The sequence below is a fragment of the Gossypium hirsutum genome, chromosome D05 (assembly GCF_007990345.1).
Source record: "Gossypium hirsutum isolate 1008001.06 chromosome D05, Gossypium_hirsutum_v2.1, whole genome shotgun sequence".
Lineage (NCBI taxonomy): Eukaryota > Viridiplantae > Streptophyta > Magnoliopsida > Malvales > Malvaceae > Gossypium > Gossypium hirsutum.
Genome location: NC_053441.1, coordinates 11,625,750 through 11,640,079, shown reverse-complemented (window position 1 = coordinate 11,640,079; position 14,330 = coordinate 11,625,750). Strand labels below are relative to the sequence as shown.

At 33.6% G+C, this 14,330-nt stretch overlaps 3 protein-coding genes and 1 non-coding gene across 6 annotated transcripts; 3 read left to right on the top strand and 1 right to left on the bottom strand.

Moving 5' to 3' along the window:
- Positions 1 to 649: 649 nt before the first annotated feature.
- Positions 650 to 2,603, top strand: LOC107906123 (60S ribosomal protein L28-1). Of its 2 annotated transcripts, XM_016833005.2 has the most exons (4): positions 650 to 780; positions 862 to 1,030; positions 1,514 to 1,677; positions 2,264 to 2,603. In XM_016833005.2, exons 2-4 carry the CDS (start codon positions 883 to 885, stop codon positions 2,402 to 2,404), a joined length of 453 nt encoding a protein of 150 aa, XP_016688494.1. In that variant the 5' UTR covers positions 650 to 780; positions 862 to 882; the 3' UTR covers positions 2,405 to 2,603. The 2 variants fall into 2 exon arrangements, with proteins under 2 accessions (XP_016688494.1, XP_040949671.1); XM_041093737.1 differs by having other exon boundaries at positions 692 to 1,030.
- LOC121218040 (small nucleolar RNA R24) lies at positions 1,923 to 2,012 on the top strand. The gene has a single exon (XR_005914311.1). It is a non-coding gene; the product is annotated as a small nucleolar RNA R24 (small nucleolar RNA).
- Positions 2,604 to 7,596: 4,993 nt separating the features above from the next.
- LOC107906124 (ESCRT-related protein CHMP1B) lies at positions 7,597 to 8,885 on the top strand. The gene is made up of 2 exons (XM_041093736.1): positions 7,597 to 8,206; positions 8,447 to 8,885. Exons 1-2 carry the CDS (start codon positions 7,882 to 7,884, stop codon positions 8,731 to 8,733), a joined length of 612 nt encoding a protein of 203 aa, XP_040949670.1. The 5' UTR covers positions 7,597 to 7,881; the 3' UTR covers positions 8,734 to 8,885.
- Positions 8,886 to 9,452: 567 nt separating this feature from the next.
- On the bottom strand, positions 9,453 to 12,840 carry LOC107902721 (uncharacterized). 2 transcript variants are annotated; one of them, XM_041093735.1, is made up of 3 exons: positions 10,708 to 12,840; positions 10,432 to 10,605; positions 9,453 to 10,292 (listed from the first exon to the last, which is right to left on the bottom strand). In XM_041093735.1, the coding sequence occupies exons 1-3, from the start codon at positions 11,353 to 11,355 to the stop codon at positions 10,047 to 10,049; spliced, it is 1,068 nt and encodes a 355-aa protein (XP_040949669.1). In that variant the 5' UTR covers positions 11,356 to 12,840; the 3' UTR covers positions 9,453 to 10,046. The 2 variants fall into 2 exon arrangements, with proteins under 2 accessions (XP_040949669.1, XP_040949668.1); XM_041093734.1 differs by having other exon boundaries at positions 10,432 to 12,840.
- Positions 12,841 to 14,330: the final 1,490 nt, after the last annotated feature.

Genomic DNA, 14,330 nt, shown 5'->3' with positions numbered 1-14,330 from the left:
CGGTTAACATACTAAAAAAGCTTTTAAATTAGTATATTTTGTTAATGCAAGCTTTTATACACTTCTTTTTTTTAAAAAAAAATTATCATTTGATTTTAATTGAAAGCATAAAACTTTTGAGGAGAAAATTTAATCCTCAAAATATAAACAAATTTCATGTTAAATTACTAAATACTAATGCAATAGAAGTAATTTTGGTTTCAATTAAAATTAAATACTCTATTTAATATAAAAAAAAGGATTATTTAATTAAGAAAAAAAATTAAGGTTTACTTGGCTTTTTGCTTCACTCCAATTACTTTGCACTCCGCTAATATCTAATTTTTTAAATATTATATTTTTAGGTCTTAAACTTCCTTAATTTTTATTTTTCTAAAATATGAATTGATAAATAAAAGAAACAAAATTATTTTAGTAATAAAAAGAATAGATACAAAGAACAAATAAAAGATTGAAATGATTAAAACATTGAATTCACTAGAAAATTAGATTAAAAGTGTTTTGCAATAAAAATTTAAGAAGAAAATAGAATATATATATACTAGGTAGGTACTATCACCATAAGTTTTTTATAACTCACTAACAAATTTTAAAGAGTAAAAAAAGTAGTGAGTGAGTCTAAAAATTCCCACATCTGATGAGTAATTGGGCTACAAAAAGCCCAAAAACAAACCTAAAAAGGAACTGTAAAAACCCTAGAGTCTGTAGGCCATATATATCTGTTAAATTTGCTAGTTTCAGTCTGCCGCTTCCGTCCTCTTATTATATATAAACCCTACGGTTCTCGTTTTTTCTCTTAGCTCAATACAGATATTTGGTCTGTTTGGAGGATTTTAATCTTACTGAGTGCATCTGTTGCAGTTAGGTGCAGGGAAAAGAGCGATGGCGGCAGTTCCCGGACAGTTGATTTGGGAGGTAGTGAAGAAGAACAATTGCTTTTTGGTGAGGCAGTTTGGAAGAGGAACTGCTAGCCTTCAGTTCAGCAAAGAACCCAACAATCTCTACAACCTCCACTCCTACAAACACTCTGGTATTCTTGTGATCCAAAAGTTTCATTTTTTTACTATTATTTTTCATTTGAGGATATTTGATCTGAAGTTTTATTTTCTGTTTCATTTCTTTTTCGTTTCTTTAGAAGTGAGGAAATGGTATTTTCTGCATGTGCAGCAGCAGCTTATTTATATATGAATTCGTAGTTATCGAGGAAACGTGAAAGGAAATATTGGGTATTTCTTAGAATTGGATCTGGTTTCTTGAAAAATTTAATGGATTTTACTTTAATCTGAGTAAATTCTAGGATTTTCTGGGGAATCCTAATTGATTTAGAACTCTAACGAAATGTAGAATAAAATTATTATTTTTATCTTCCGAATGGTCAGAATCGGAGAAGATATAATTTATGACTAACAAGCTATGATGTTTGTCTAATATATGTATTTAATCCCCTCCGTTTCTCATGTTCTGCACATTTTTGTACGTTTTGTTTTTTAATTGAGTTACTCTGTAATTTTAGGGTTGGCAAACAAGAAAACAGTCACCATTCAAAGTGGGGGCAAAGACCAGTCTGTGCTGCTAGCAACCACCAAGGCTAAGAAGCAGAACAAGCCTTCGGCCTTGCTTCACAAGTCCCTCATGAAAAAGGAGTTCCCCAGGATGGCCAAGGCGGTCAAAAACCAGGTAAATAGTTAGTGTTTTCTGAAACTCATTTCTCTACTCTTTTATTGGGTTTGCTATTGGTAATTTGCTAATGATGAGGTTGTCTTGTGTGTGGAAAGAAATTGTTTGTCTAAGATCATGTTGGAAGCCTTTTTTATTTTGGCTTTTTCTATTTAATGTGTAGTCTATGAACTAGTAAAATTTGTTGGATTTCTTTGTTAAATAATGATTTGTCTGTCTAAAGATGTAGTTATTTCCTGGAAGATCTTGCAGTGATGAAGCAATAACATGTAAGAAGGATCTATTTGTTGGGTTCTTCTATGAAATTTACTTGTTACGCTTGGCTTCTGACCATTGAATGTTATAAAATGTCATTTCAATGCTTATGTTGCTAGCTTTGGGCAATAATGTGTATATTTATGCTGAATTTGAGTGTGTGAACTTGCCAAGTGTGCACTGTTTTTGTGCCGTTATTACCATAGATTTTCAATGATATTCTGAGATTTTGTTAACGTATCTTTCTATGATATACAGATATTCAGATAATCTAGTTTTAGGTGCTTTTCTAGTCGGCTTTTATAATTAAGTTGCTTCTCCAACATTTCAGGTGACAGACAACTACTACAGGCCAGATTTAACAAAAGCAGCCCTTGCAAGGTTGAGTGCTGTGCACAGGAGTCTAAAGGTAGCCAAGTCTGGTGTCAAGAAGAGGAACAGGCAAGCCTTGAAGGTTCGTGGCAGGAAGTGAGCTAGGCCTTTCAGGTTGTATGAGCTCTGCTATTTTCATTGCCCCAGACATTTTTTTACCCCTTTTTTGAATTTGTCTTATTTTTCATGGTTTGAACTGAGTTGTTGAATTTTATATCTAGATAGATTTTGAAACAACAGAGATTTGGAGCTATTTGCCCTTTATTTTGCCCCTGATATTGAGACATTTGCTTCTGCCATCGCAATTTTGTAGCCAACTATTATCACCTTTCCAAGATAATCCTGCAGCAGTGGAACTTTGTAAGTTTCTGTTGATTCTGAAGTATATAACAAAAGGATGAGCCATAATAACTGGGATAAAATATATAATTTCTGATGACGATTTTATTGTCTAGACTTTTCTTTCTTGAAATTAGTCAGATTATTTTAAGGTGGAGATTGAAAATGGCTGACCCCAAAACCAGAAAGTAGAATGCTAATGTCAGGATCAAGTGAAACAAAGAACGAAAATAAAGCGCAGGGCATGGAATTTCTCGAAACCAAAACAATCATGAATTGATTGATTAATCGAAGCTTGAACATTCATCATTGATCTTTCGTAGCCAATCCTTTAATACAAAAAACATACATAACAAGTAAAACAACTTGCTGAAGAAAGTATAAAGTATTCCAGAATGTAGTCTTGGTGCAGCTATAATAGGGAAATAAGTACAATGTGAAAAATAATATAAGCATGAATGTATTAAAATTTAGGTTATATGCAAAGAGCATAAATAAAGTAGTATCTTACTTTTTTCAGCAGTACCTTCAATTTGCATACCGGGATTGTTTTGTTGTAGCAAAAATACAATCTGACTCGGGTTCTCAGCAAAGATAATTGTGTTTGATTGGGATATTTAGGACTGGTAGGTGACCGTAAAGAATATTTTCAGAAAGCATTGGTTAGTATAATGGCAGATTCCAAACAAAGTTAGTTGAAGCATTCATGATTATTAAAATTAAGAGAAAAAAAGGGGGGAAATCCATAAAAGTGCAAGTTTTAATTTACATTTTTACAGGTTAAATTTTGTTAAATTTAGAAAAGGTACCCTCAACAACCTTTAAATTGCATTTGTTGGATATTTGACTTCTCAATTATGTATAGAGTCGTTGGTATCAATTGGATTAAGTAATATAACTACTAATCAAAGTGATTTGGTGACCAAGCCTACCCTATAATTATTCCCAATGTACAGAAAATTCCATTTAAACCCATAGTTATCAGGAAACCCATTTTATTAAGAATTAGTAACCATTAATCTGCAATCAAAATTTCAAAACTAGTACTGCATAAATTAATCAAACTACGCTTAAGTTGAAATTTTTTTATGAAAATGCCATTGTGTTTTTTTTTTGGTTGGTTAAACATAAAATATTTTCTAATCATATAGGATGATTTACTGTTTCATTAATGTTAAAATGTTCACTAGACTCAACACGTTTAAATAGATGGACCAAAGTTTTATAGGAATCTGGCTGCAAGAAAGTTGAAAAGTCTAGTCAATTGTGCAATGCCGTGTTACTTATCAAAGTTTAATACCCCATACTTGTATATATAAATTGTTTTACTTTTCAGTTTTAGGAATCATTTGCAACCTTCTTTGTCGGCCCCAATAGGACGTAGATAACCATGTCTGTGAAGAGAACAGTTGGCTTGGACAATGGCGACGTTGGTAGTAGTAGCAGTAACACGAAGCGGGGAAGCTTTAACCGATGTTTCTCCTTCATGGAGGTTTCAATGGAACCTGCAGTATCATCATTAGACGAGCTAGATTCCAACAAGTTCAAGGCTGAGATCAAGCGATGGGCTAAGGCTGTTGTGCGATATGCTCGTCAAGTCAGCGGCCGTTTAGGGAGAAGCTCCAGGAAAAGTGATCGATATGGGAGTTCTCGAAGCTCCTTATCTCATGCGGCTTGAAGGACTGGATGCTTTATTGATGCATGGAGATAATTGAGGGTTTTTTCCTGGTTGGAACTTGGAAATTCATCATCCATTCAAGGCTGAAAACTGTAAATCTGAGTCCTGAGATTGTGAGAATTGGGTGATGATTATCCAACAAAAGATAGGATCAGAATCAATGGCTGATTGTATGAAGTTTTCGATTTGTAGGGTTTTTCAGAAGGAATTACTGCCAGTGACTTCTGCTTGCATTGTATATAGTTTTCTTTTGATTGTTAAAGATTCATTTTTATTTTTTCTGAAACATTTTGTTAAAACCCTGAAGTAGAATTTTTAGAATTGCATGGTACTGTCGTCACTGATATTCATCGCAATTAATCACGTCCACAATCAGAATAAACGTGAAAATATGTTTGTTTAATATAGCAATCTAAATTCCTGCAAAGAAGCCAACAACCTCTAAAAATATCTGAGTTCAATCTCAAGTAATTTCATTCTACTCCCCCATTATAAAAAACTAATAATACTAATAATAATCCCTACTACCATCCAGAGGAAGATGTAAAAGAAGAAAGATGATTATAGATATCCTTGGTGGTATTGGTATGTACTACTTTGCTAGTTTGACTTTAGATACCGTCTATAATTTGTAGACACCATCATAACCCCATGTTTCTATTTATTAAATTGGATCAATACATTTGAACAAAAAAAAAAGGACCATCTTAAAAATCAATTGTCAAAGATTATCTAAAACTTGTTTCTTAAGTTATTGTAATGAAAGGTTTTTCGTAGTATAAGCTTGTTTGTACTGCTAACCTAAAGATGAAATATTAATATTTAATTTTCAATATAATAATTTATAAATCCAAGTAAAATTAATTATTTTTATATTTTTTAAGCATTAATTTTCTAATTATACAAGTACATAAATGGATTATATTTTGTTATATGATTATACTTTTATTTAAATTTTTGATGAAATGTCACAGATTAATTGAATACTAATTTAATTGAAAAATTACTAAAATATCATCCATATATATAAAGTAAGTTATTTTATTTTAGGATATTTTTATTTCTTTTATATGAATTCATTAAAAATTGATCATGATGAGATTTTAAACTTAATAATTTTAAGCATTTAATTTTATTTTTTCAACACAATTTATCTAGTTTATATATAAATATTAATAAATATATTTAAGGTTAAATATAAAATTGGTACTCGAGTTTGTTCACTTCTCTCAGATTTGTACTTATAGTTTTCTTTTGTCCCTCTTTTTTTTCTGTTCACAATATTGGTACCTCAGTCTAATATAGTTAATTTTTGTTGACGTGGCAAAGTTGGCCAATCGTGCGGTGCCACGTGGATGGCTATTTGTACCTCTTTTTTATTTTCTTTTTTCATTTTCCCTCTTTTCCTTCCCGTTTTCTTTTCTTCTTTTTCTTTTTCCTACCTAGCCGCCTGCTTCTACAACGCTGCTAGGCCACCATCTGGCCTCCTCCGGTGAGCTATCCGACCAACGATGACACCAAAGTTGCGTGGAGATTCCCTTGTCCTCTTCTTTCCTATTCTACTAATTCGACGGCAATGGCGACGACGAGATTCCCTTCCCCTTCTCTTCTTCCTTCCCATCACTTATTTTTTTCTAAAAATCCTTGCGAACAACTCCCACCCACCAATTTTTCTCATCCAGATCCAAAAATAATTGATTAAACCTATTTTATACTTCAATTTTAAGTTCTTTTTAAACAAGAAACCCATCTTCTACAAAGGGTGCCAATTGTTTTACAAGGTAGATCTTTTACAATTTATTTGAGATTAATACTTGCATGCTGCCATCTATTGCGTTTGGCACACCGACAAGCTGCCCGTTCAGACCAACCCCATATCGGTTCTGCTGAAGCTCAAATCCGGTCAATCTTTCCAATACTTCCCTACTTTTCCTCTTATCATGTATCATGAGTGGAGGATTGATTAGTTAAGGTTAGATAAGTTTTATCAAAACGAAACTAACCTTTTATTATCCAAATACTGTTGAGAATGGAATTTTTCTTAATGGGGAAGAAAGCAAATAAATAAATATTTTACAAAATTTTAATTTAACTAAATTGAAAAAGTAGACAATTTTTTTTTTCATTTTCCTCTTTTCTGCAACAAAAAAAAATCCTAACCTTTTGCTTTTATCATCATGGTTAGATTGCAACATCTTCCCTGACGAATAGCACCATCAGAATATTCATCTTCTTTCCATATTTTTATTCCTCCAAGAAATAAAAAAGTTACGAGAAAATATGTAGCTGATTGATAATGGTAAGTTCAACCAATGAATCATATTTACCCTTAATGTTTTTGGAAAAAAAAAATCACTGCAATTTTCATATTCTCCTACAATAGCCATTTGTAGACCACCCTAAATCCGTCTAAGTCGAGCTTGTGAATGGGAGTTCAACTGTAGACATGAGAAAAGGTGAGAGGAAAATGATTCAAATGAACATAACGAGCAGGGCTCATTTGGATTTATATTTTTTTTGAACGATTTTTTTAGTTTTATATATTTTGATTTATTATATTATTATATATTTTTAATTTTTAAATATATTTTTTAAAATTATGGCATCATCATTGTCACGTGTCTTCATTTTAGAGTACCAAGTGTCCTAAATTTAACGTTGTTAGACCCAAATATCGATTTTGTTGACGAAAAAAAATTTGAATACCAATCTGAGACAAAAAAAACCCATAAGTATCAATTTTGAAAAAGTGAACAAGTTTGAGTATCAATTTTATATTTAATCCATATATTTATTTCATAAACTCTTTCCATGTATATTATGGTTATGCCATAATCTAATACAATATAATGTAACTAATAGATTTGGTGTCACGAGTCCCCTTAATATAAACTTGATCAAAAAATTATTAGAAAATAAAGAAAAATAATATTATAAGGGAAAATATTTGGTAGACTATTAGTGGAATTTTAAAACTCCACGAGGTTAGGGAGTTGACAAATATCTAATAAAATATTAAAAATAAATATTAAGAAAAACATTAGACAAATTTTTAAGATTATTTATGGAATAAAAAAAGTACTAATCGTGTATCAAATATTCCCCATATTATAATCTAACAAGGGTTTTGTTTTTGTTTCATATTTTTATACAAAATTTCTAAATAAAAATTAAAAAATAAATCACATATTTATAATTGAACCAAATATTGATGGATACATTCATAATTTTTTTTTGGTAAATATATATCCATAAATCTTTGATCACTCTACATACAAATTAATTGAGAATTAAATTTTTAGTAAATATATGTTTTCAATAGTGAGTATGGTATAATTTAATATATTATATGATACGGCTTTGTAGTTGCACAATGTTGGATACTTATTTAGGAAGAAAAAGGAAATTTTGTTGATGGTCCGCCCTTTACGCGGCTTTTGGTGCTTTCGTCCCGTTTTCCCTAATTCTTAACGAAGAAAGAAAAGGAGAAAGACAGCAAAAGGAAATCTTCAACCCTAAAAGGTCAAATCTTTCTCTGCGAACAAACAAAGACTCTAGCCATGGGAAACACCGAGAAGCTCCTGAACCAGATCATGGAACTCAAATTCACGTCCAAATCCCTGCAGCGCCAGGCCAGGAAGTGCGAGAAGGACGAGAAATCTGAGAAATTGAAGGTCAAGAAGGCCATCGAGAAAGGTAACATGGACGGAGCTCGTATCTACGCCGAGAACGCTATTCGGAAGCGCACTGAGCAGATGAACTACCTCCGCCTCGCGTCACGCCTCGATGCTGTGGTTGCCAGGCTCGATACCCAGGCTAAGATGACCACCATTAATAAATCCATGGCTAATATCGTCAAGTCTCTCGAATCTTCCTTGAACACAGGTTATTTCTCCGTCAATATCTTTTTAAGATTCTGATCACCTTATCCTATTTACTTTTAGGATAAATTGTTATTCACGAAAATTTAGTGTAAAAAAATTGAAGGGGGGGGGGGGAAGGCAATTTTTCGGCAATTCTCTTTTGGGCTAAATTAGCCCTAAGAAAAAAGATTGTCTAGATATTAGTCTAAAATAAATTCCTATGTGAATATGATGAAATTTGATTTTTTTTTCATTGTTGCAGGCAATTTGCAGAAGATGTCAGAGACAATGGATCAATTTGAGAAGCAGTTTGTGAATATGGAGGTCCAGGCAGAATTTATGGAGAGTGCTATGGCTGGTTCCACTTCATTGTCCACACCAGAAGGTGAGGTCAACAGCTTGATGCAGCAAGTTGCTGATGACTATGGCTTGGAGGTCTCTGTTGGGTTGCCACAACCTGGTGCTCATGCTGTGTCGACCAAGACAGAGGAGAAGGTTGATGAGGATGATTTGTCGAGGCGGCTTGCAGAGCTTAAGGCTAGAGGTTAGAGAAATGATGGAATTGATTTGGATGATCTTGTGATATATAATAGTACTATGATGTTTGGGATTGTAAGTGCTGGTTGAAACAATCTTATTCCATATGTAAATTTGTCTGAATTGGGTTTCCCTTTATAATTTTAAATGCTGCATTTGTTTCAGATAAGTTAGCGCTTAGTGTGAATTTTAGCTGTCAAAATTATCGCCTGAATCCCTGTAATAATTTGGTGTGTGGTATGATTGGATCTCCTTGCATGCATTACTAGAGGTTTACATGTATGATGTTGGTCTTCGTGGTCATGTTGTTTGATAGTTTGAGCTTAATGAGGTATTTATGCATGCGAGGGTTGATAAGCGGTTTAATCTTTTCCTGCACATCAAGTCAATGGATTAGGTTAATTCTGCTGAGCTTAAGCATGCATTTTTGGATGACCCCTGTTTGGTCGACTGATGATCTTTCATTTACATGTTTCTGCTTAATGTAGATGATCGTGTGATTTTCCCTTCTCATTGGGCATGTGAACACACAGAGTTACTTAAGAGTGATGTTTAATAAGTAGTATGCTAATTGTGGATATAGATAAACTGAATTTATCATTGAGGTTTACATGAATTAATTGTAAGGTTCCAGTTCCCTGACTTGTACCCGTTATATTTCCCGGTATTATCAATGTGTATATATATGTTGATATCATGCCCAAGTTCTTCCGTATTGTGTGCTAAGTAGGCCATTTCTATAGTTTCGAGATCAAAGATGAAGGTAAATCATAAAAATAGAAAAAATTGTTTGAGTTGATATTGAGCTGATCCATGCCGCCAACCTACACATAGAATTTCCATATACAAGTTAACTACATATTCAATATCATTCAACACTAGATGATGTAATTGGAACAAATAATGTTCATTATTCTCATTCTATTATGGGCATCATTTTACATTTGCAAATCACTGCAACAAATCCAGAGCTTAATTTAATTGATTATTCGTGCCATTATTCTAAGGTAATGGTAAAAGTGGGGTCGAATTTGGACAAAATTATGAGCTTTAATCACTGGCACATCATATCCAAGAATCGCTCAAGTCTGTTTATTCAGCGGTAAATAAGCGGTATTAAACCATTGTGAGTGCAATAAAATAAAGTCAAAATGATAACAATCGTCTCACTAAATTTCCTATGAGATTATTGGACTTTATTTTAACAAAAATATTAAAGACCCAATGATAAAAAAAAAAGGTAACATGTTTGAGAACAACTAAGAACTGCATCTACACCTATGTAGAAGTTATAAACTAAAATCCATATTCTAGTCCTATCATATTCAATCAAACATTAGTCTACCCTTGAGGCCTTGACTAACATGCTTGCAACTTAATCTAAAACAATTAATTTTGAACTTGGATTTAGATGACCTCAGCCAAGCAATCCATTCAGATTTACTTTTGCCATTGACAAGGTTCTCAGTTTCAACGTTATCTAGTAAGTGCCGCCAGCATTTGTTACCGGAAGCATTGTATGTGCAGCAGCTGGGATCCTTCTCTCTTGTTATTAGTTTCTTACACACTAGCTGTAACAACGGGAAAAAAAAGTTATACAAGTAGAAGTAACTAAAGGATCCAGTTCCAGAAAACAAGGTTATTATTCACCAGAGATTCATTATATGAGTGCATTCATGTAGAAACCTTTAACCGCAAAGGACAACATACCTTGGGGAGCCTGCTTCTGGAAGTTGACAATGATGATAGTGTCAATGGACGCCATGTTCGTAAAATATAATCTAAAAGATCCTCAAGATTTACTGATGATTTCACCACATCAAGTTTGAGATCGTAGACTTGCGGAAGAAAATTTCCCTTTGGCCTTTCATAAATGACGATATTCTTGATATAAGGATGACAAGCAAAATAGCAGAAATTTGTGAGGGTGTTAAATGTGAATAATAACAAAACAATATAAAAAGTAAAATCGAAAAAGGAAGATACCTTATCAGAGCGGACCACCAATTTCAAACCTCTACTGTAATCAAACATATCAAGAAATCCTTGCAATCTAGCAAACCAAGGGGTGTGGTTATCTTCGTTGCTTAATCGAGGTTCACCTTGTCCTGATGGTTTAAAATAAAGCTTGGCTTCTTTTAAACTCGAAGGATTCAAGGAAATAAAAGGCATCTTCTCACCTTTGTATTCGAATGAACGAAGGTTTGGGCTAATAATATCAGCCTCTTCTAGTTGCTTGCATTCTCTCAAGATAAGTGTTTTAAGCTTGTAGCTCGATATTGTAATATTTTTCAAGAAATTACACTTGCTTAAGACCAACTTCTCAAGGGCAGGGAAACAAGATAGATGATTTTGAAATGATTCATCCTTCAGTGTTGCATCTTCCAATGTCAAACTCTTAAGGGCGTTGCATGTGGATAGGTCAATTTTGTAGGACCTATATTTCACCACAACATACCAAAATGTTTCAAGATTTGGTGCTTGAAGGTTAACTTCTCCCAGCTCAGAGCAAGTGTGCAAATCAATCCTTTTAAGTTTAGGAAGATTTGAAACCTTAAAAACTTTTAACCCAGTAGCATAGATTAGTCTAAAATCCTCAAGCAGAGGGCAGGCGCGGATCAGATTCTCAATCATCTGCTCATTGACACGGAGCTTTCCAAGACACAGTTTTTGCAGATTAGAAAGATTTAGATCATTACAAGGTCCCAACTTACACCCATTAACCCTTAATGCAGTTATCGTTCTGGCAGCAAAGACACATTAAGGTAAACTGTAGCCTTTACGCAAATCCAATGGCATAGCGAGATCTAACTCTTTGATATTGTTTTTTATTGCCAGATCAATCCACTGGTCAACATGAGTAGTAAGTTCAGATTTTCCGAGTTTGTCCTTCAGAAGATGTTTTTAAACCACTCAGCTGTCCAATGATTTTCCGTTGATCGAAGACTAAACTTGAAAAAGAAGTCCATATGTCTCTCCATCTCTTTGACAGAATGCAGGTTCTAGCTGTGACTTTGTTACAACGCAGGCGACCTATGATCTGATGGATAATATGATCAGGCAATTGTGAGATATAATCCACACTGTCAGCTCTTTGCTCCATGTTCTCGGTATCTATCTCGATTCCCTTCCTTCTAGGCCTAGTACTCCCACTAAGGATGTTTAAATCCTCTCTCTTTCGCTTTTTTTTTAGAACCGGATCGTGACATTCAATCAGCAAATTCTGTTCTCTCAGTCACTGTGACGGAATTTTTTTTTTCTTTCTTTCTTTCCAGATGGTTCTTCCTCAGACGCTTCTGCACAACAATTCTATGTAAAAACAAATTGATCCGCTATCGAGGAATCCATGGAGGTTGCCATACATTGATGAAGGGAGTTTCTTCCCAACTTTGGACAATAAATTTGATTGAAAGAGCCAAAATTAACCGAAGTATGAACAAGAAGATCTAAGAATGAATGCACAGATAAAATTTCAGTACACAACCAAAGGGAAAAATTTTCCCAGGATGGAACCTGAAGTTCTTGTATAATTTGAGAGCCTGTTCTCAATGGTTGAACTTAAATGTGCATGATCAAAAGTTCTTAAGGTTCACTTGCAGATTAGTTCTAAAACGAAAACTCAGTTCACTTTGCTAAATTCTGCTTTTCTACATATATCATCCACTTGAAAATTGCATATTTATGTAATTGAGAAAATTCTCAAATTGCTATCAGAGTGAGAGCTCTAAGATTGCTACATGATTTTCCATTTAGATTGAAGAATGCTAAGATAACTAATTTTTTAATTGCAACAAAATTAATCAGCCTTACTAAACCAGACATAAAAATAGTTTATTTTAAAGCTAGTTTTGTTAAACCAGATCGAAGATTTTTATTGAGGAGGTGGTAAGTATCCAGAGAGAATAATACCGGTTTATCCAAAGAAACAGTAGTAACTTGTTGGTCGGCAAGTCCTGACATGAAAAAGGTAGAGCATAGAATGGTGGAAAATTTACAAGAGAATCAAACAGAAAGTAACATAATTTACAGGGAAAAGAAAAGCAGGGAATGGTGGAAATTTTAACTGGCTTAGCCAAAGCTTTCAAGAACCGCGACGAGAAGAGTCAACGCAATGGTTCATTCACAATTGGGCCTAGGGTAGGGTTATTTTATTTTGATAATAGCGGTAGCGTTTATTTATGCATCATATTAGATAAATAGATTTTGTATTTTTTTAATTATTTAAGAAATAAAACAATATTTGATCCTTACATTTCCTAATTTTTTTCAATTTAATCTTGAATTATATAATTTAAAAAAAAATCTAAAACATAATAAATTATAAAAATGTTATCAATTAAAGAAAACCGTTCGTCCACTGGACTCCGGATTGATAATGTTTTGGATTCGATTCAATTGGTTTAATAAATTATTTTTTTAAAATCAAAGGATTGGTTTAATAATTTAATTGTATTGAAAAGGAGATTTTATCGTTTCGAAGCCTAATTACTCCCTTTGAAACAGTAGCAGAGGAGAAATTTGTAGCATCGGAAGATTCATTCGCGGAGGTCTGTGTTTTAATCATGGATTCCAATAGATTTAACATCTCCTTCTTCAATCCCTTCTCAAAAAGGATCCTTTTTTTTCCGTCTCATTTTTAATTACCGAAACTCCTCCTGCATGTGTGAATTGGTATCCAACAGTTGTATTTTCATGTTCTTCATTGAACTCATCGAATTAGTTCTCTGAAATCCCCAACAAGTTTCTTGAGCTTTTTGATTGATTGGATGGGGGTATTAGGAGGAAGGTACTTGAGAAATCTGAATTGGGATATGAGGGTTACTGGCATTGTTGGCTTCGTCGGGAGTGGTAAACCTCCTTTTGTTGCTATAAGGGTGGACATGGATGCTCTGGCTTAGAGGTGCTCATCCGCCCGGCCCGACGGCCTGCTCGAAATATGGGAGGGTTTGGGTAAAAATATAGGTCCGAAATATGGGTTTAGGCAAAAAAATGAGGCCAGATTAAAAAACGGGCCGGGCCTCGGGCACCACTTTTTTGGCCCGGCCCAAATATAATAAATATTTTTATTTTTTTAATTTTAAAATACTTTTTTTTAATTTTTTTAATTTTAAAATATTTTTAAAATATTTTTAAAATACATTTTTAATTTTTTTTAATTTTAAAATATTTTTAAAATAATTTTTTTTAATTTTTAAAATAAAATTTTTGGTATTTATTTAAAAAACGGGCCGGGCCGGGTCCGGGCTTATGATTTTTTCTTGGGCCGGGCATGAGCAAAATTCTAGGCCCATATTTTGGGCCGGGCCCAGGCCTAGGACCCGGGCCAAAAATTTTTTCTGGGCCCGGCCCGGCCCATGAGCAGCTCTAGCTCTGGCTATGCAGGTTTAAGTAATTTTATTGTCTGCTTTTTAACGACTGCTGCTGTATGTCTTTGAGCTTAATATTTCATTCCTCCATTGAATTTCTATTACTTTAGCATGTTTAACAATGATGCTGGTATGAACTTGGTTTTTGCAAACCAGCAAGCATGATTCAAGTTAAACCCTGGAACATCCTGATGTTTTCCCATTCTTTTTTTTTTTTTTGTTCTTTCATTACTTCATTCTATG